Genomic DNA, 22106 nt, shown 5'->3' with positions numbered 1-22106 from the left:
TTCCAAAGCCCAGTATCCAGTGACTGGCAGGACGTCCCTGGATGTCGTGAGCTCTTCAAACCCTGTCCCATATGGAATTTGTCCCAAACCTGTTCCTCATTGTTTTCTTTACCTCAATGACTAGAACCACCACCCGAGACAGAAACCCGAGCCATCCCAGCCCTTTCCTCACCTGTCCAAATCGCCGAGCCACAGAACACTTAGATCCTCACTATCTCAAGGGTGTCCCCTTTTCTTCGGGCTGCTCTAGCCTCAGTTCTACAATTCAAAGAGTACAAGTGCACTGCCCAAGGTCGCACATTCTCAAGCAGAGCTAGGACTAGTACCTAACTCCACGCTCCAGCACAGGATACACTGGAATCTTGCTGAGGGCTGTGACTGGCTCCAGATTCTTTGCTATGCTTTGGATATATTGTGCTTTACACATACTGTGAATATGGTTGTAGAAGCTGACTTCAGCGGGGTGAAGCAGCCCAAAGTGAGGAGTTCACGAGTCAGATTCTATCTGGGTTCCACATCCACGTCCACCACTGAAAGTGCACTCGGTTAAGTTGGTTAATTTGTCTGTACTATTTCCTCATCTGCAAAACAGGGATCACATTCCTTCACCACTTCTCTGAAATCCCCAAAGCTCTGGGACACTGGAAGGTATGTGTGTGTGTTTTAAATAATTTGTTTGGCAGCCAAACCTGACTTGGACGGTAAGGATCTGATGACAAAACCTGACCTGAATGAAACGGAGGCTCTTTATGGTTTTTACTTATCCCAGTTAGGGTAGCCTTCCATTGTACTGCACAGCTGTCTTTGATGACAGGCTGCTGGCCCAGCCCATTGGGACAAGTTCTAGAATACGCTGTTGCACTTTTCAAAAGTACAACAATGTCTGTATTCTGCAACACACTTGACCGCAGGGTTTTGGGAAACAGGGTGTATAGCTGAAACAGCTCCTTTACAGGTTTGTCACACAGGCTGATTGCTGAAGAAATTAGTATTCTTAAAGCAATTACAAAAGTGTGTGCCCACAGTAAGCCCTACAGAAGCGTTTAACATTTCAGGTAACAGTTAACCCTATGAATGCAGTGAAAGGTAAACTAGTTTATAGCAGAATAGAGTCTGATGAATTTGGGGGCCTCCATAAAAGTGGGGTTCCTATCATAGCTTTTCTGTTAGAAAGGGATGAAGTACCAGAGACAAGAAAACCCCTTCTGAATGGCCCGCCAATCCTCATGCCAATGCTCAGAAGTAACCACGATTCTGAAACCGGTGTGAACCTTGTCCATGCAAGCCTCCTGATTTTCATACATGCATAGGCATCCATAGCATGTATTCTTGTTTAGAACAAAGAATGATCCAGCCCCGAATGGCAGCAGCGCGGAGGCTGAGAAGCCCTGCCCTGTCCCGCCTTGCTTCCCCGCTCCCGAAGCTCCTGCGCATGCCCCCAGCGGAGCACAGACCGCGATTACCAGCACTGCACACCCATATGCCTCTCCTCCTAGAAGACAAGTTCCCCCGAGGGAAGAGACTAGGCCTTAGCTAACTGCAACAGAAAGGACTCAAAAATTTGCTGAATAAATCCACCATCAAATCATGGGTCCCTCCCAGATGCCGAAAAGCCAAAGCATCCATTTGAAGAGCTGCCAGGGGAAAACACCTCTCCGTATCTGGAAGAAGTTTCATATAGACCCAGGACTTCCACTGGCACTCTGGCCATTTTTAAAAGGCAGGGACTACATGTCAACGTTTCCTGAGTCTTCAGCATGTGGCCAGCACTGTGTGATTCACAGGCACTAATTCCAGCGCGGTCTTCACAAGGACCCCACGTGGGGGCATCACGAACCCCCACCTGCATGAGGAGCGCGAAGTAGCGGGCCCGCACCTGCGCTAACAAAGCCAGCAGGCCCGGGCCCGCATGCTGGTTTCTCTGGGGGAAGGTATGAGAGTCCTTTGTCAAGAGAACGTTTCACTCTCAAATGGCTAAGAAGCTGCTGCAATTGCAGGCTCTGGTTTGTATCTGTGCCTGAGCCATACTTATTTTCTATTTCGGTGTAGGAGTTTCACAGAAAAAAACAAAGAGCTACCAAGGATTTGAAATTTTAGTCATGTGTCACCTCAAGGGAAGTTAATTCTGATTTTTGTCCGCAATACCCAAGCACAAATCACAACTCCAGGAATACAATGAGAGCTTGGAGAAATAAGCACCTGGGGCTGGTGAAAGTAATGCATTTGTCTCAGGGCAGGGGCTGAAATGTGGAGCTAAGTGTTCTTCGGGAGAAACATGTCAATACTCAATCTTTTCACCAACCTTTGATGGATGTGCTAATCTTCTCAGGTCAACATGGGCTCACCCTGGCAACATACTGTGATAACTTATTTAAAAGGCAGCTGGCTTTTATAAATGGACTGTTCTGTCAATTTTTAGATTTTCATCCTCAGAAATGTATTCCCTTCTCAAAGCAACATTCGCTATACATAGTAAGAGCTCAATTATACCTTTTCTACAACAGAGGATACTGCAGAGGTGAGGTTTGGGAATTACTGTTTTTCACTCTCAATTCTGTGTGACATTCAAGCTCTGTAGAGATAATGAGATAACAAGAAAAATGTCAAGACGGTTATTCTCATTCCATTAGAGCAGCGGGTTCGCAAACTACTGCCCTTAGGCCAAATCTGGCCCAAGGCCTGTTTTTATAAATAAAGTTTTGTTGGAACACACCCACCCCCATTTGTTTACTCACCATCTACAGCTGCTTTCAGCTGCAAGGGCGGAAGAGAGTAGTTGCAACAAAGACTGTGTGGCCTGCAAAGCCAAAAATATTGACTCTCTGCTCCTTTACAGGACATGCACACTGACCGCTACATCGGAGAGAAGTGGTGTTTGTCCCACTGGGTCATTTTCAGTGGGGGCTAAAGGAGTTCGAGCAGGAGAGGACATCTGACTCATTTAAGGCATGTGCGTTGAAGTTCAGTTGGGTTAAGGACAGGACAGAAGAAAATAGAAAAAGGCAAAAAACGAGGCAGTTTCTCTAAGTGAGGACTTTAATGAACTGAACATTCTTAGTGACATCAAAACCAAGCATAATATATATGAAATTATCATTTTAGGTCAAAAGAAAATCTTTCATGTTGGCAACAGTACATGTCTTGCTGACTTCAAGTGGCCAACGTATTATACCCAGCCCTGAGATGGGCCCCCTGGGACTTTGGTGACATGCTTGTTTCTCAGTATAAGAGAAATTTCCCTGAGAAAATGCACAGAAGGAGAGATTGAGTGAATCCGAGAGGAAGGGGGTGATGGCTGGGTACCCTGCACCGCGGGCTCAGAACTTGAGCGGAATGACCGGCCAGTACTTGGGCCGCTTCCTGTCACAGTGCTTGTCGAAGCTCAGCTGCACGGCGGCCTCCATGGCCTGGATCTTTGCGGCACTGTCCCCATACAAGCGCTTCATCTCGGCCTTGCGCCGCTCACCAGGCCTCTCGGACGGGGGCTCCACCGAGCGGCGGGTGCTGTAGTACAGGTCGTGGTCGGCGTTCACGTAGTCATCCAGGCGCTGGGCGTCCAGCTGCTGCTGCCGCCCTGAGAACGAACCGACATGGGGGGTGGGGAGGTGAGCCCGGGGTGCGGCTGCTAGCTGTTGGGCCCGGCTGCGCCCGCCGAGGCACTCACTAGGTTCTAAGGCATCGGCCGCACACCAGTACCCGCATGCCTAGGAAATGCACCAATCGCTTATCCGGGAGGCTAAGGCTGCCCCGCTAGACACGGTGAAAAGCCGCCAGGAAACATGTCACCCAGCACCATCAAACCTCCGCACTGAGCCTCGAATACAGTTCTGTCCCTTTCATCTATGCGGCCTGCCCACAAGCCGCCCAGCTGGAAGGGCCGCCTGGTTTCACATTGTACCAGGCCAGCAGGGACATGAAATGCTTCCTGCAAAGTCCAGGGCTGCAAGAAGTAGTACTTCCGCCCACAAATGAGGTGCTGGGGGCGGGGGGGGAGTCGGCCCCGTGTTAGAGGTGCCGATTTTATAGTCACCTGGAAAAGAGCAAGTGCCGGTGTCTATATAATTGCAGCCCTGATCCCCAATCCTTCCACACAGCCAAAGCACAGAGCACGCCAGGAAATGGAGTCACGTAATTCAACACCTGCCCGAGGAAACGGGGCCAAGCCAGGGCAATTCTGCCAATGGAAGACCTGACTTCTAAGCTTCCTGCTGTATTAACAGAACTGCCAGTGCGCCGACTTCCTCACGATGGGATTTATCTTTCCCCTTCACAGCTTAGCTTCGGCCAAATTTCAAGTGATAGTTACCGGATTTTAAACCTACTAATTTAAATGGATTCTTGTAAAGGAAGAAATTCAGTATATTCTCCCCTGTATAGTTTTTACTAAAACAAGTCCTACTTTTATGCATATAGAAATAACATTATCAATAAAAGAACACTGCATAAGGTAAAATTTAGCCAACTGACAGATTTTTGTAAGTGACTCTGTCGGGAACAGAGAAACAGAATGCACGCATCTGTAGCTGCTACTACGACTGAGAGAAATGCTGCTGAATAAGGAGCGAAGGTGGTTATAGGGGATGAAACAATGACATACATCATTCTTTCCTTGTTTGTTTGTTTTTTAAAGTAGCAGAATGATAGCTTAGTGTAGAAGGGAACCCAAAAGTGAGCAGCAAGATATGTCTGTGGCTAGGCGGTCACGCTCCTAAGTTCGTTCTTCGCACATATCCCCTTGGAGATGGAAGGAAGGAGTTTTGGACACTTGGGAACACGATAAACGTGGATGGCCATTTCTGAGTTAGCACATCTGCAGCTTCTTTCTTACACCGGGAGGTCACCTACAGATAGGCCAAATGACTGCCAAGCAAGTAAGTGCAATGTAACTGTTCCCTTATGCACAGAAGAGAGATGTAGCTGACTTCCCGTGAAATGGCAGAACTGAACCAAAATACTGGCATGATGTGCAAATGAACGGGAGGTCAATAAGCATTCGTTTCTCGGTTTTGGTCTTTTTGCCTAGTCTGAAACATCAGGATGTAAGTTGTTCAGTTCTCACAGGTGTTTAGATTGTGTACCCCCACCCTCCAAAGACCACTCCTCTGAAAGTGTGGCCTTTCCACATTAGCCAGGGACAGCAGTTCCCTCTGCCTCCTATGGGAGCCTTGGGCAGTTACCAGTCCTTGGGCTCGTTTCGTCATAGGCCCGGAGGAAACCATCCCGTGGGGGTGGGTGGGTGGGCAGAGCCTGTGCATCCAGATGACAGAGGTTCCCAGACCACAGTCCTTTTTCCTCTCACATTTGTCCCAAGACTATAATCAGCCTCACCGACAGATCCAGTGACACAGCGGATATTCAACTTCCTGTCTAAATTGGAGTCCTTGCGTTTACAAGTTTTAATAAACACCGGATCCGTGCTATCTTAGCAAGTGTTGCTCTCTACCACTGGGATATGTGAATTTAACCTTCTTACTTTTGCATCTTTCTCTTTCTTTTCCTGATAATTTAACATGGTTCTGCTACTCTTCTGACCAAAACTATCTTAACAGGTAGGAAATCAGTATAACAATCCTACATTGAGATGTTTTCTCTTACGGTTGACATCTGTCAACGAAACACTGTTCATACGAGCCAACTGTAGCCGCTGGTCAACACAGCCAGCGCAACTTTCCAAGTTCACACTTGGCATATGCTCATGGGTTACCATCACAGGGTTTCAGCTAATGAAGCTCATTTTGTGTAAGAATAACAGAATAAAAGGCACAGGCCTCTGCTCTCAATCGTCTTCTTGTCTCTCCTTCCTGTTCAGGTTTCCTTATGAAAATTTAAGACTCAACCCTTGTCCTCTCCCTGCCCCTCAAGAGGCTTGGAGCTTTCCTGGTTTCCAGCATGGTGGGTAGTTGCCCTAAAACACGGACGTAAGGGGCGGGAAGCCTGTCCCCCGCACTGACCGGCTAGTGCTAAAACCTGCCTGTGGAAGTCATGCGTGGGGAAAGAGCACGGTTGCCTCCACCACCCCCCACCGTCCCCAGCCCCGGGAGGACACAATGCCTGGCGCTAAGCAGGTGCTCAGGAAAGGACTGTTGAGAGAAAGCCTGGACAGAGGCCATACCTTATTTTTTGTAAACAGCTGTTTCTTCCAGATGCTGTTAAAGAAAAATGATGACAACTCAGGGACAGAGAAACAGACGTTCAAGTCTCAAAAGGTACTGGGCAGAGCTCCCCTCCCATGGGTTACTCAGAGCCTCCATAGCAGAGAGGCTGCGGGAGATGGGGGCACCAATGAGATGGGGTCTGATCTTGTTCCTTTACATCTGAGTCACTGTGCCTCTACTTACCTAAACACTTAAAAAAAAACCAAAAAGACCTAAGGCTAGACTACAAATTTGAAAACCAGTCAGCTTAAAACCAAATGCCCTCAGACTGGCTGGACATTGGAAGCTACAGCTAGCATCTGAAAGTACTTTAGCTTATACTGACTTAGGGGACCAAGCAAACCTTAGAACAGAATATACTCGTTTGAAGGCATCACTTACTGTTTTCTATTTATTGTTTCCTTCCTCCCAACGAAGGAAAGGATTCTCAATCACTAGCAGTTTTTCTTCCTGTCAAAACAGGGTGAGGGCTCAACCAGACGGAGAAGAGAACATCGCACTTCAGACAGAACAGGTGCCACGTCATGGAGAAGTCGATCATTTTTTACTGGAAACAGCTGTGGGACTCAATGTTACCCAGGACTTTTTTTCTTATGGGCTATTCAGTCATGGAAACTTGTTTTAATACAAATCAGAATATATTTTTAGATTCCAGATTTAATACAGGGCTGGAGCGGGTTGAACAGTGTGCCGCCCCCCACCAATTCACATCTACACGCAACCTCAGAATAGACCTTTTTAGAAACAGGGTCTTTGCAGATGTAATTAAGGATCAAGACGGGATCACACTGGATTAGTGTGGACCCCAAACCCAATGAGCGTGTTCTTATGACAGACAGAAAAGGACACACGGAGACACAGGGGGGAAACCGTGTAAACAAGGAGGCAGAATTAGAACTATGTCCCCACAAGCCAGTGAACGCCAGGAGCCACCAGAGGCTGGAAGAGGCAAAGCCCCAGAACCTTTGGAGGGAGTGGGTCCTGCTAACACCTTGATTTCAGACTTCTGGCGTCCAGAACCGGGAGAATAAATTTCTGTTGTTTTGAGCCACCAATTTATGGTCATTTGCTACAGCAGCCCTAGGAAACTAAGATAAAGGTTAATATGCATATAGGGCTAAAACAAGAAAACAGTAACATCCTATGAAGGAGAAACGCTACTGGATCCCGTCTGGGTTCAGGGCATATAACCTTGATATTTTCCCCCGCAATCTATAAATTTACATGATGCTACTACCACTGTGGACTTACGCTCTCCAAAGGAAAACAAAATGAGGAGTGACTTGGTTTTTAGAAGACCTGACATAGCAGGAAAACATTCATTCAGTATTCCACAGATAATTAGCCCAAAGGCAGAACATTTTGGAAGACAAAGCACTAAGACAAATGAGTGCTGAAGAACATTATTTTTCTAGGATTAGCATGTCTTTCTGATTGTATTCTCTGCTATGTTGCCAGAATTAATGATTTTAGCACAACCGAGCACAAGCAGAGTCTGGATTTATATCACGAGTGACTCATTTCTGGCTTGTCAGCAACACACCCGGAACACAGGTGCTCGCCAGCCGGCCTGGAGCCATTTCTGCTGGGCCTTCGTCCTCACCTCCCATCCCTCTCTCCCTGACAAATGAAGTCAGTGGATAATTACTGTTTTTACTTTTAGAATAAAAGTGCATTTCCATCCTGCCCTTCCACTTTTCCACAGCCTTTTATATGCATCTTCCCACCGACTGGTCTTCCGGACTTCGAGCATCTGAACTAAACGAGACACACACACACGGTGGAACTGTGCTCAGTCACAGGATGCCACGCTTTAATCCCACCCACTAAACCACAGTGGCTCACTCAATACTGAGCCATGCGTTGCACTGTATCCTCCAGGTTTTCCACAGAGGGTGGACTGAGGGCGAACTGGATGGGGTTGCAGCTGACTGACCGAAGGTTCGGTCATGAAAACTGGTCTAAACCTTCCAGCTTCGGTGGATACAACATGATGGAGCAGATGTCTCCCATCAAATGTCTAAAAGCACATCCGGAGGCGCCCGGCTAGCTCAGTCGGTAGAGCATGAGACTCTTAAAAGCACATCCGGGCCCTATGATAAGCACTTTGAGTGCTAAGTGGGGGAGTGGACTTATCCCCTTTCTTTCTCTCTTGATCCCAATTAACCCCCTCCCTCAAAGCCTAGAGCACACTCCATTTTCCACCAATACCCCATGAAACTTCTCTGATGGCTGAGTTCACTGGCTCTACTCATCACTGCAAAAGTACCCATGGACCAGGCCATAGACGGCTCTTCTAGGTATCAGTTTTAATTTGATTTTGTTTCCTCTTCCCGACTGGGTTTAAGCTCTTTGTGAATATGTCTCTCTTTTGACCCAACGGTTACCCCCAAAACACAGGGGATAAAATCTGATTGGCTCAAGCCTGAAACAACAGTGGTGGCGTTCATTTCGGAGGGTCTTCTTCTCCACTGGGAATGATAACTTTCACTCATTTCCCTTCTAAGTACTAGGACTATAACCTTGCAGTCTCAATTGATTGTCATTTATGACTAAAACATGATACTTTTCTTAACCTAACAATAAACATTTTTCCTAAGAAATAACTGAAAACACAGCTGACCTTTAAAACTCCATAACTGTCTACTTTCCCATAAGTAATGTTACCAGTGAAGTTTTGAATAATGGAAATATCTCATTAGGAAATGACATATAACATAATCAAAAGCATGTCTGTTCCCACCACACAGGGGTTATTTATCCTACTTAATTTTTTTGCTATCATTAAAATATGTTAGAGATTATCTGGAAGAGCAGTAATCACAAACAAGAACATGCTGTCCAGTATGAAGGATTTTATTCTAAGAAAATATTAAATAACACTCAGATGATGAATTATGTAACATATATATATATTCCCGTGGAAGTGAATAATACCAAAAAATAAAATCAAGTTTAGCTATATTTTTCCCCGCTAAGTGATATTTCATAAAATTCTGTGTTCTCTAGATGATCCATACTCAAAGCTGAATTTGCCTTTATTGAATAAGTAGCTTCTAGTGGTTCAAAGAGCAAAACAAAACAACTTTAGCCAAGTATTCACATTACTTAGGTCCCTAATCACTACTAAAATATATCCCAACTGTGTATGTAGCTAAACTTCCATGAACATTACTAGTCAAGGTAACGGGTTGGAGAGCACAATGGGCATTCCCACTGCTTACATCTGAGTTCCATCCCTCAGTACTGCTCGAAGGAACAGTATGGAGCAGTATTCATCCTATAGGCCACCACCAAAAGTGCTGGTGAAAAAAATAATTGTTTTTGGTGGTACAGTGTCAGGCCCCAGCAGCTTCTAAATCTTTAGCAGTCAGATTAGACTCTGACACCACAGCAAGTTCTCGCCCTTGCCAGACAATGTCCACATCTCCCAAAGACCTGATAATATTTTCAGGGCAGACTGCACGACACAAAAGCATCGCGGAGACCCTGTGACAAGCAGTTTTCAACTATGCTACAATTATACATTTACAAAGCACAAAGAAGCAGAAGCTCAATGTGTTTAGTGCTGTTATTAGTAATATGGAAGTGGGTTCATTTTTCCATTGTATTTTACTATATTGTCATCTCAGGCAAGAATGTCCTTGAAATGGATTAAAAGTTGTGTTAATGACTACTTTGATGAAACTGTGTTAACGACTAAATTGGATCGACACCAAAACTTTAATTCTTTTGCTTTTTAAATATTCTAAGTTAATTTAAGAATTTGAAAAGTGCAGAGCAGAAATGACTTTTTTTTTTGAAGCCACATAACATCTTTATTAAAGATAGTGCAGAATCTCAATCAAGCACTAATGAACACTGACAGCATCCGAGTAAAATCAGTATATGGTTAATAATCCACACTAAAGGATGAATAATTAGCAACTCACCGTAACAACTAACATTTCTTGGGCACTGACTTCGTACCAAGCATGGTTCTCTAACTTTTATTATCTCATCGAGTCTTCATAATTACCACTCCATTAATTCGGACCTTGTGAGTCCCAGGTGAGGTGACTGAGGCACAGACTGATTAGGGTAGGGGACCCACAAGCTAAGAACCTCTGGCTGATAAGTGGTGGAGGCAGGCAGGACTCTGTAACGGGAGCCGTTCTGCCACAGCCTGCTTGGTATAATGTTACAAATAATGATGTGTATATTAAAGAATGAGGTTAAAGATGAAGGCTGTATGGGTTTTCACAAAACTCCCTTTTTTATTGGTTTGCTGTCTAGATCATGGTAAAATAAGTATGCACCAGTTTCTTCAAAGGGATGGCAAGACCTGTGGAGTTCACTTCATGTCCCACTCACAGACTGCATTTGGGACAAAGAAAATTCTCACAGGGGGATTGTTATTAGTTTCCTAGGGCTGCTGTAACAAAGCACCACAAACTGGGTGGCTTAGCATAACAGAAATTTCTCGTCTTACAGGTCTGGAGGCCAGAAGTCTGAGACCAAGGTGTGGGCAGGGCCGTGCCCCCTCTCAAAGCCCTAGGGAAGATCAGGTCCAGGCCTCTCTCCTGGTTTCCCGTGGCAGAACTCCCGTCTTCACATGGCCTTCTCCTTGGGTGCATGTCTACCTTTGTGCGCAAATGTTTCCTTTTATAAGGACACTAGTCATACTGGATCAGGGCCCACCCTAAGGACCTCATTTTAACTTGATTACCTCTGTAAAGACTCTATCTATGTCCATATAAGGTCACATCCTGAGGTTGGAGGTGGGGAAGGTTAGGACTCCAACAAATCTTTTTTTTTTTTTTTTAGGGAAGAAAATTCAACCCACAACAGTGATGATAACAGTGCAATCTGGAGCCCTGAAGTCAACTGAGCAGATTTGGGAATAATATAAAACAAAATATGAAGTTCATAAAGTTTATAAGGCATTCAAAACCTAACTCACTTTGTAAAATGCCCCACACAAGGAAATTTAGCACTTTCTGGGATATTTGAAAACCTCTGATTTAAGGCTCGTAATTAATACTGAAATCATTCACTCATTCAAAACAGTATTAAGTGCCAGGCATGACTTAGCAGGTAATTTTTATATTTTTTTTAAACTTACCTAGAATTCTACCTGACCAAGGCAAGAGGAGGAACAGGGATGGTTCTTAGCCATATCTAACTGAATTGCTGACGCTGGAAAGACACATTTTGTTACTTTATTTTCATTATCATCACATCTACTTTTTGAGTAACTATCTATCAAGTTATTTTACATTAGCAGATAATTCAAAATGGCCTTTTGGATGACGGGGGTTTGCTTCCATCCCTAATTAGAGCTGCTCTCATAAAAGTTATCACTCTCTGGTGGGAAAAACACGTCATTCTACCCTATGGTAAGGACAAAAGAAAGAAACCCCACATCCATCAGATTTTTTCAAAAGCTATAAAAAATGGCATTCCAACCAAATGTGGACATGCTTGAACACCTCCTCTCCTTCATCGTTGTAAACTTTTAAGACACTAAAGGGCACGATACTTCATACACAGCCCACCGCTCAGTTCCTGGTACCCCGTGGGGATCGATAAGCCCATCATCAGGAAAACATAGATCAATCAAAGATGAAACCAAAACTTGCCCATCCCCAGACTTCTATGTTTCTTTTTATTTATCTTGTTTGTTTCTATTAAAAAAATCCTAAGTAAAATATCATATAATTAGAACTCAATAAAAACAATATTGAGACTACATAGGGGTTACAAAGAGAAAAGCATTTGTGTATCTATTTGAGACACTTCAAATGTAAACAGTCTGGTGAATTTTCATAGTAAGGAGAGCACAACAAGCAGTTCTAGTTCTTTGTAGCAACTTGGTAAGAAATCAAAAAAAAGGAAATTCCTGCTTTGCTTCTCTAACCCTAAGAGCAGACTGCTTCGGCATGGGATCAAACCAGAAAGGTTCGAGTCCTAGACATTTTCTGACTGTTTAGGTTCACGCTGACCTCTACTCTGAATGGTGCTGAATAATTAAGACCTGGTAGCTCACCAGCACCAGGGAAGTCTCAGAGCCGTGTACCAGTGAGGTGACAGCAGTATGTTAAAAACCTAGCAGTCTCAGGGACAAAACCTAATCCCTAAGTTTGTGCTAGAGGAAGCAGCACAGGAACTGGGAGTCAGACAGACCTTGATTTGAATCCCACCAGCTAATTACTAGTCGTGTGCCATGGAATTAAGTCAATCAACCTTCTGAAGGGTCGCCGGACTCATTTGTGAAACGGGTGGAATGCCCTTGAGGGGCGGGGGCATAGATTAGGGAACACAGGCGCACCCCTGTGCCCACTCCCCCCACCCCCCACCTGCTGTCTGATACTCAGTAGATGGCAGAGGTACCACTGGCGCAAGCTTTGTTCTAAAGCTAAAAAAAAGTCCTGTATTAAAATGCCTCCGGAAACTGACAGAGCTGAGGTGGGACCGGATGTGGAATGTGAGGAAGTTATAAAGTAACTTGAGGGAAGAAGACAATGCACAAGGCAGGGCAAGTAAAGGAAACGCGCAGGGCCGGGGGCACACTTACGGCGCTCTTCCCTGTGCCTCTCGGTCTCGGCAAAGTACTGGCGCAGCTCCTCCGTGATCTCCATGTTGCTCAGGTCGCACTCCACGCCCCCATCTGACTCGGACTCCGCCTCCTCTGGGGTGGGCCAAGCTCGCCGTTCTCTTGGGCGGGCTGGTGGATGCTGCCCAGACCTTCTGGAATGCGCAGAACCGCAGTGCGAGTCCGTGGAAGCCGGGAGATGGTCACGAGAGGGCCGAGGAGATTTGGCCATGTTAGCGTAAGAGCTCTGGGGAAGAGCTGCAGGAGGGAAGGACCACGGGCAACTGAAATACGATTCCACGGCCTTCCTGTAGGCACTGTGGTGGCTTCGCATCCAGGCCATCGCCTGATGATAATGTCGCCAGTATCTTGCATATACTGGATGAAAAGACCAAGGCTCTGTGGCTTTCCAGGATGCCACCTACAGAATAAAGGGAGGTGGAGGCTAGATACCACACAGTTCTTCCTCAAGAGAATCCTCAAATATTCGACTAAACAACAGGTATCTACTGAGTATCTTCTAAACACCGACTACATCAGGATGCTACTACTGGGCCAAAGAGGACACAGGACAGGTCCATGCCCACAACGGACACCAAGTACATGTGCGTGAGGTACGCACAGGACTTAGTTTAAGGTTATGGCCACAGTAAAGTGGGGACAGAGGCTAGTAATTATCATTTTCAGATAAGATGTAGGGAGAGATACTGACGTCAACCATCTTGGCCCTCTCTACCCACTGTAAGTAAACGGCTAGTTCCACGAACCACATGAACAAATGTTTTCTGGTCCCTCCCTTGCTACCCCCTTAACATCTGCTGGTCTGGCCCACTCCCCAGTGCCTGGACAAAAGCTGTCTAGCAACCTACCCAATGGTGCTTTTACTTTTAGCTTTTGGATGTATTTGTTTCTTTGGTCTTCTCCATCATGGAATGAGAATACCAAGACTCTAAAGGCTAAAATTTACCCTTTTCTCATGAGTTAAAAAAGAAAATCTTACCTCTGCTGCCATCTCTGATTGTGGATGTCCAAATGGGCACTGAAACTAGGAAAGAACAACCACAGTTCAAACATCTGGGTCAGTACACATGGGTGATATTTGTGGCTACTTCACGGTTTACAGAGCAGCTCCTCAGAGGTTGCCTCTTCCGAGTACCATGCCTGATCTTCACGCAACATACACTATAGGGCCCTGGCACCTGGGGAGGGATCCCCTTAGGTATGATTAAGTGGCTCAAAGGACACTGCATTTTTCAAATATTTGTTTACCTATTGAAAGTAGACTGGAAAGAACCACAGTTAGCAGCTAGTACCTGTATAAAAAATATTAATATAGAACATGAACTAAGAACATACAACTATTACTTAATTTATTAATCCTTAACTCATGCTGATGCCTATTTAAATTAACCCTAGATGTCCCCACGGCTTGAACAGAATACATCTTGCCGACTCACTGGAAATCATTGTTGGGTCTTGCCTCAGATCTGGGACTTGGAGAAACCTCTCCAAATGAGATTTCTCTCCAGCCTGGGTTGTGCTCTGGGCTTTAAGCCCCCAGATGAGCCTTGTTTTGGTTTGGACTGTAGTAAGCATCTCTCAGCCAGTGTGTGACACCACACTCTCCCTGCCTAACCACTCTGCGTCTTTGCAGGAGAAACTTTCATGGAGACTCTCCACCAAGTGCCTGCATAGAACGCCCTCGCTCAAGAGCCTTGCTCGGCCAGGATTTACCCCTTTCTCCCCTATCTACCTGCTTGTGATGTATTGATATGGCAGAAGATACCTAAAGGTAAAGTTTCATCTGCAGCTGTACCTTCTATGAACTATTTAAAACGATTTTTTCTCCTTCCTGTTCAGGACTTCAGAGCTACTAAAATGCCAGCATACATCAGAATATACTTAAAAAAAAAAAAAAGTTAAACAAGATATCCTGAGGCATCTGGCTGGCTCAGTCGGTAGAGCATGCAACTCTTGATCTCAGGGTCATGGGTTCAAACTCCACACTCGGTGTAGAGATTACTTAAAAAAAAAAAAAAAATTAAATTGAAACTAAAAAAACCCCAAAAAAACAAAAAAACAAAAGTAATATCCTAAAATGCACGAGAAATGAAGCATCTGTGAGATGAAACCACTAACACAATGTGATACTGAGCAAACAGCTACTTGGGTTTTGAAACTCTGGGGACTCAGATACTGAAGGAGGCCTATTTTTCCTCCTTCACTTAATTAGAGGGCAGAATTTAAAAATCTCTAAGCCTTAAGAAATAAACTTATTTTGTAATCTCTATCAGATGTTTTGCTATGGTTAATGTGGAAAACTCAGATGTTAAACTGACCACATCTTTTAAGATTTAGCCTGAAGAGAACCGTTCACTTTCTTTAAAATATAATAGGCTTTCCAATAGACTATTTCTAAGAGGTTTGACCCGATCTTCTGTAAATTTATTTTAAACACAGCCCACACTTCCTGTTCCCTGTTCTAAATTCAGGAATACACACACATGCAGTGAATAAACTGGAAAAAAGCCAACCAACACAGTGAAAATATAAGTGTAAATTAAGTTCACATTACTTTAAAACTATAATTTAAAGGTTTAAAACGTGAGCAATTATCTGAAAACCTGGCTAACTGCCTATGTGCTTTACAAGCTACTGAAGAAATATAAAAGTCAATACAATTAAGGGGTTAACCACCCAGAGAAGTAACACTAACACAAATGAAATTACAGTAGAAATCAGTACATACTTGAGTGCCAAACTGTAAGGTGCAGCCTGTAAGTGGCTAATTCATTCCAGCCCAGTTTCGTATTTGCATCACCAAAATCTGAATATTTTTCTGAGAGCCTGCAGCACGTAATGCCATTAAAGTGAACACCATGTGTGTCTTATTAATCAAATTTGTTTTAGAGATTAACAAGTAGCATAAGAATTAAATTTGAAAAGTCTAGGAGGCATCTGCATGTGTTCTGGAAATTAAGAGTTTTGAATCCAGACTTTGATGCCTCATAAAACGTACTTAGAACCAGATCAAGGTAAATATTAAGTGTCCTGAACTGGGAAGTCTGGATTCAGCCTCAAATATGCCATAAACACTATTGTAACTGAACACTACTGCAGACCTTCGGAAATCCCGTTTTTATTTATAACTGGGAAAATCCAGCCTGGCTTTAAAAGTAATAGTACCAGTATTGTGAAAATGTACAAGATGGCTTATGAGAGGTTCCACTTTGCAGAGCTGTAGGCATGCGCGATCAAGTAGGTAACTGTTTAAGAGGCTCCAGCGTAATTCATCACGTTCACCAGGCTGCTCGAATATAAATGGCTGTGATTAAAAGGGGGCATGGAGAGTTAATTTGAGGAGAGGCTACTTATTTATGCCTTTGATTTAGACAAATAATTTGCTAGAAGGGCTGCCATGTTACACTGTCTCAGAGATCACACCAGGCAATGCCTTAAGCGCTTCTGCAAGAGGAAGCCAGGACAGTGGGCTGAGATGGCTGAAGAAAGCCAATTCTAGGGTTTGCAGCACAACCAGCTCTGATTCAGCCTGGTGCGCCAGTGCCCTATGAAGTAGACCAACTAGTCAGCTAAGGCACTGGACTCTTTCAGGACCCAGGCCATTAAGGAAAGCTGAATTTATCTTAACGATGGAATACGGGCATCTTTGACATCGATTTTATTCTGATAGTGCTTTCCTGTTTTGGCCGCTGGGACAGTTACGATCAAATCTGCTGCCATTCTCCGGCAAGTTAAGAGTCCCGGAGCTGTGTGCCACATATGCTCATTCACCCCTGGCTTTATTATTCTTCCTCCCCAAATTCCAAAACCTATGTATCATATTCTTTTACATTTTAAGTACTGGAAGATTCCTAAAATCCTACAGATTCAATTAAAAGTAATTCCCGAGAATGAACGACAAATTAAGCAAGCTCTCAGAAATCAAATGAAAGAAGCCCTAGAAAAATATGTCTAAAGGAGTAGCAGCTTGCACGCAGCTTTATAATTACTGGCTTGTCTTTCCAGCATTACTCTTCATATTTTATGCCAGCAAAATTTTTCTGTAAAGGGTCAAACAGTAAATATTTTGGGCTTGTGGGCTACATACAGTCTCTGTCACACATTCTTCATTTTCTTTAAATTTAAGAACAATCCGGGGCGCCTGGGTGGCTTAGTCAGTTAAGTGACTGCATTTGGATCAGATCATGATCTCAGGGTCCTTGGATCGAGCCCCGCATCGGGCTCCCTGCTCAGTGGGGAGTCTGCTTCTCCCTCTCCCTCTGCCTGTCGCTCCCTGGCTCGTGCTCTCTCTCAAATAAATAAATAAAATCTTTACAAAGAAATAAATTTAAAAACAACCTTTTGATGATGTAAACACCATTCTTAGCTCCAGTAGGCAGTAACAAAAACAAGCTGTGGGCCATCCTTGGCCAGCCCCTATTTCGTGTGAATACATTATTCAGCTGCACTGACTCTGCTTTCAGTACACAGGGGGTTCTCATTGTTGCCAACTCTCCACTTGGCAAACCGTGGAGGAACTCTGTGCTTCTCACTCGTCTCATAAATGATTAGGCTCGGAGTAAGCCTAGTGGAAGCAAGACAACTGTGGTGATGACCACCAGCAATGTGGGTGACCAGTTCCTAGTATCTGGGACAAAAGAATTGTCTCCATGACTAAATAAGGAAATTGGACCATTTCTTAAAGATCTACATAGATATTTAAAGACTTAATTTAGAAAAAAACCAAACTCCTGCAATCAACTGGGCTTAGAATGCACACGTAGTGCCATGATTTCTGACGGAGACCCTACTAGCTGCCATGGGCTGGACAGCAACCCAACAAGGATGCGAAGCGGGAGAGAGCTCCTAGAGTCTCTTCCCTGGAAGAAGGAATACAAATCCCTTCCTGCTAAGTGCATCAGTTAGCTCCTAAGGGAAAGTGAGAGCCTCCTCTAAGAATGGGTCCTGTGAACTTTTTCAAACTGGCTACTCTTTCCACACAGAGAACTTTAGGACCTAAGAAAAATGCCTGGGTTTCTGAAAAGCCAACAGGAAACTAATTCTAGACATTAAAGCAACACTTTCAGCCACCAGTTCAAAGAGAAGCAAGCTTATGGTTACAGCAGATTTAGATGCCTTTCAAAGGTCTTTAATTTTATCTTTCGTTTGCCACCTCTTTGGGAGTGCCTCCTACTCTTCCGGCACACGTCTTCATGGACTGAACAGCAGCTTCCCTCCTAACGGGATGGCAGAGCTGAAAGAAAAGAGGATGGCAATGTCAGGGCAGGCTGGGACCTGCAGTGCCACCAAACCGGCAGCCCTCCCCAGCGAGCACAATGGCATAATAGTCACTACCCAGCTGAGCCCGGGCGGGCACAGAGGCCGAATTCATTGTCTGTCCTCAACCACCAGAGAAGGAAGGAAAAAAACAGCGCTGAGGTCATTCAGGAAACACTGCCGAGGCCCGGGGCCCAGAGGCAAGACAGTGCTCTGGGTCTTGAACCATAGAGTTTCCCACGTAGCCTTTTTTAAAAAACACACGCATTCTTCAATGAACCTGCTTATCCTGGAGATGTATTTTTAAATGCATAAATATACATGAGGAATAACAGACAAGAGCTTTGTCGTTTTCAATGGAAAAAATCCAACTACTTCCATCAAGTTATTAAAAAATTCCACAAGTAACTAATGTGGCTTTGTTGAAAGGTAGTGACGGCGTACGTATTCTTTTTACTGCGTATTTCTATTCCTGTAAATATAGGATCTAGGATGTGTCATCGCAACCAATAAATAAAATAAAAACACAAATTCCCCTCAAACCATAGTGTACGCTCCGCAACTGGATTTCCCTCTCTATCCTCCTTTTCCAGCAGAATCCTGAAAATTAAATACATAAAAACTCACCTGCTTTGATTTTTGCATAGAAACACACTGGAGGTCAGTCACTGAGTTATGCTGGCTAAAGCCCCTGAAGTCAAACCTTTCTGATAAGGCTCCCAGTGATTTAGTTCTCTGAACCAAACACATAATTTGGAGGATCTAATTTAGGCCTTCGGTACATATTTCAGGGTAGAAGGGGGTATGCTGGCAATTGCTCAAAATAAATGAAGGTACAATGAGAAATGGAAATGACAAGAATTGAGTCATTTGGGGTTCTAAGGAATTTCTGAATATGTAGTAAGAACCCTATCAGAGAAGATGTCTTCCAATAATGCATACACAAACAGGAATTTCCTCAACTAAGATAATAAAAGGTTTTCTGACAGCATTGCTTCCTGCCCACCACCCCCAGCTGCCTGATGGCAGTTTCAATTGGCTTGATGCCCTCACGGGCTCCCTCCCGTGGCTTAGCACGGCCCCTGCTGGGTAATGCGGACAAAGATGGCTCAAGCCTGAACGTCCGTCCTCCCACCCTCAGGAGTCCGGGCTCTTGTCTTATGGCCAGACACAGGCCTCCCCCAAGGGCACATACTACCCAGTTCAGAGAGCCCACACGTCTCTAACAACCATCGTTAAAACTGATGGGCGAGGGAGCCAAAAAAGTTTTATTTCCTTCTCATTCCTTCAACCCCAAACTCTCTTCTGGATGTTGCAGTTAGGGTGTCACAAAGGAAGGCCCAGCATGGGGAAGGAGGAAGACCGATAGGACGTAGTTAAGTGTTCCTCCCTTTTTTTTTTTTAAATACAAATAACTTTCCACCCACAGAACGGCATTGTTTAATTTGTCAGCAGGGTGATGGATTTGTGCGTGGATTTATTTGCAAGTTCACCAAATCCCCATGTGGCTAAAGTCAAAATCTTAAGTGAATTATGAGGCCACTCAAAAACAAAGTGGACCCTCTGACTCATGAACACAACAGGCAATGGGAGAGTTGAAAACGGGGATGACAAAGAAGGACATAATAGTAATCCAGCTCAAACGAGGAAACAGTTAAGTTCAATTCACTGCAAGTTACTCTCTCACAAAGCAAAACCTAGTGTGACTGTAAAGGACTAAGGGTTAAACAGGCAGGTTATGCAAGCTCAGAGCCTATTAGCAAAAACCACGACTAGTTTAAAGTGGTTAAGGCCACCAGATTTTAGGAGCTTTATTTCAAGTTTACCTCTGTAAACACATACATGGTAATTCCATTTAATCGCTGTTTTCTGAATTTATATGGCACTCACTACATCCCACTCATTTAATCAATTACTTGTAGGCATGGATTCTGCAATCTATTTCTTTTAAATTTCCTATTTTCCTTCCAGCATAAAAACCATAGCTATATTTTCCTGCCTTTGGATGCTGGTGAGATTGCTGTTTCCTGATAATAGTCCCTCCTCCTCCTTCCGCCCTCCCTAAATAAACTGAGTAGCTAGTCACTCAAGTAACGGTAAAGCTCCAGATCTTTTTGGAAAGCAGACGTTTAAATACATTAATATGTTTTCAAAACTATTTTTAATTCATCTGCTCTTTGGTCAACCACAGTTAAGCTCTTTTTTCACTTGTCCAACTGTTTTAATTTCCTATTGGAGAGAAGGGGTCCAAGAGTTCTGTACCTAGTTTGTAATCTCTCCAGCCTCCACCCTGGCCTTAATTGTTCAATGTTCCCCCATCCTTATCTCACCCCACCCTTAAATGCTGGATCCTAAAACCCAAAATAATCCTTCACCATCTGTAAAACAGTTTTAGAATGAAAATGTCTCTCTGGAGCTTTAGTTTATATACTTTCCCAGCACAGCAATGGACACAGAGGACATCTGCATACCTTACTGTGAACCTGTCTTCAGTTACTATCCCAAGTCACTAAACAATGATAGTAACCAAGTTACTATCCCAAGTCACTAACCAATGATCTTTAAAAATACATGGTTATCTCTTGTCATTGCCATCCCAAAGGGGCTGTTATAAACTGTATTTGCAAATGTTATCTCCACCCCACAATTCATGGAAATCCTGAGAGTAACTAAGCCCAGAAGTGTTACTAATCTTTGGTCTGGACTTTCTAGTAATGTTCTGACTTAAGGTGCAAAACAGCTGAATACAAAACCTAGCCTACGACACAACCTTAAAAATCATTCTTGAAAAAGATAAGATTGTTCAGAACCATTTGATCTGTACTAAGGGAACTCCCAAGATTTCAGAGCTAAAAGGTACTTCGTTGGTCCCTGGTTCAACCCCACTTAATTATTGAGGAAGTGGGCAAAGACCTTCTCCACCTCCACAGGTAAGGCGCATAAAAGACCACAGGTGCCGAATGTTCTCTAGATAATTTCCACCCAAATTTTTGACCTCCCACAGAGGTCAAAGTGTGAGGGGAAAATAATGAAAACCCCAAGTTTTGAGTAGACGGGCCAATATTCCAGACATCCCTCCAAGGATGAGGCTGCTCTGGGCGACGTTCTGGTTCAGGTACTGGGCTGTATGGCCTAAGTCAGAATTCATCCAGACTTAGCTTAACACACTGTTACTCAGCACCTCAGAATCACGTGGGGGAGGGGGGAGTTTAATAAAAAATACCGATGCCTGGGTCCCACTTCTAGAAATTCGAATTTAATTGGTCTGGGATGGGCCCCCGGGCATCAAAATTCTTAAAAGTCATCCAGTGATTCCGAAGCACGGCGGCTGAGAGTCTCTGGAACCAGTCCCCTACCACAATTAACCAGCAATGATGTAGGAATCTCACAGGCTCCGCGAGATGAGGCTAATTACGACAACGTGACAGGCAAGCCCTCTGCTCTCCCGGCATCTGCGGAAGCCAGGCTCCGGGGCCTCCAGGCTCCTCCCTCACTCCCCAAAGGAAACCCAGCCGTCCCCGGAGTCACCTCGTGGGCTCGTTGCTGGCGGATCTCGGGCGGTGGGCGAGCAGGGGCCTATTTCCTGTGAGGAGACAGAAGGGGCGCGGGAGGGAGGGGCTGTTGCCCGGGAGACCAGAAATGCACTTCCGGCGAGGATCACGTGACACGCGCGCCGGAAGCCCGCGCACGGCGCCGCTGACGCCACGTCCGCTGCGCGTTCTGCGCCACGTGTGTGTGGGGGTGGAAACTGCCGTGAGATGAAGCTCCGCCTTCCGGGGCGGAGCGTAGGGAATGTCCGGAGAAGGGTGATGGGACAAGGGTCTGGGCGCGGCTCCGGCCTGGCGGCGCCGGGTCTAGCACCTGTAGCTCGGGTGACGGGTCTGGCGCGGCGGGAAGACGAGGGTTGTTTCTGCACCGCCCTCGTCCCTGGGCCAGTTCCTTGACTGTCGACTTTTCACCCTGATCTCAGCTCTCTTATCTTCCTCCTCTTTTCTTTGGTTAGCCTTTGCTTTCTTTCTTTCTTTTTTTTTTTAAACTGGCAAGGCTAGAGATCGTGGCCCAGGAGGACACGCCCAGGCTCTGGAAATAGCGTTTAGCTT

The 22106-nt window shown here is 44.8% G+C and overlaps 1 protein-coding gene across 3 annotated transcripts; it reads right to left on the bottom strand.

Moving 5' to 3' along the window:
• Positions 1 to 3017: 3017 nt before the first annotated feature.
• Positions 3018 to 21642, bottom strand: GEMIN8 (gem nuclear organelle associated protein 8). Of its 3 annotated transcripts, none has more exons than XM_028115038.1 (5): positions 21535 to 21642; positions 17903 to 17983; positions 13730 to 13774; positions 12712 to 13150; positions 3018 to 3574 (listed from the first exon to the last, which is right to left on the bottom strand). In XM_028115038.1, the coding sequence occupies exons 2-5, from the start codon at positions 17942 to 17944 to the stop codon at positions 3318 to 3320; spliced, it is 783 nt and encodes a 260-aa protein (XP_027970839.1). In that variant the 5' UTR covers positions 17945 to 17983; positions 21535 to 21642; the 3' UTR covers positions 3018 to 3317. The 3 variants fall into 3 exon arrangements, with proteins under 3 accessions (XP_027970839.1, XP_027970840.1, XP_027970841.1); XM_028115039.1 differs by having other exon boundaries at positions 13730 to 13768; XM_028115040.1 differs by lacking the exon at positions 17903 to 17983.
• Positions 21643 to 22106: the final 464 nt, after the last annotated feature.

This window comes from Eumetopias jubatus, unplaced genomic scaffold (assembly GCF_037043125.1).
Source record: "Eumetopias jubatus isolate StellerSeaLion01/CBP00866 unplaced genomic scaffold, mEumJub1_p1.0 scaffold_11, whole genome shotgun sequence".
NCBI classification, from domain to species: Eukaryota; Metazoa; Chordata; class Mammalia; order Carnivora; family Otariidae; genus Eumetopias; species Eumetopias jubatus.
This window is presented reverse-complemented; position numbering and strand designations above follow the sequence as displayed.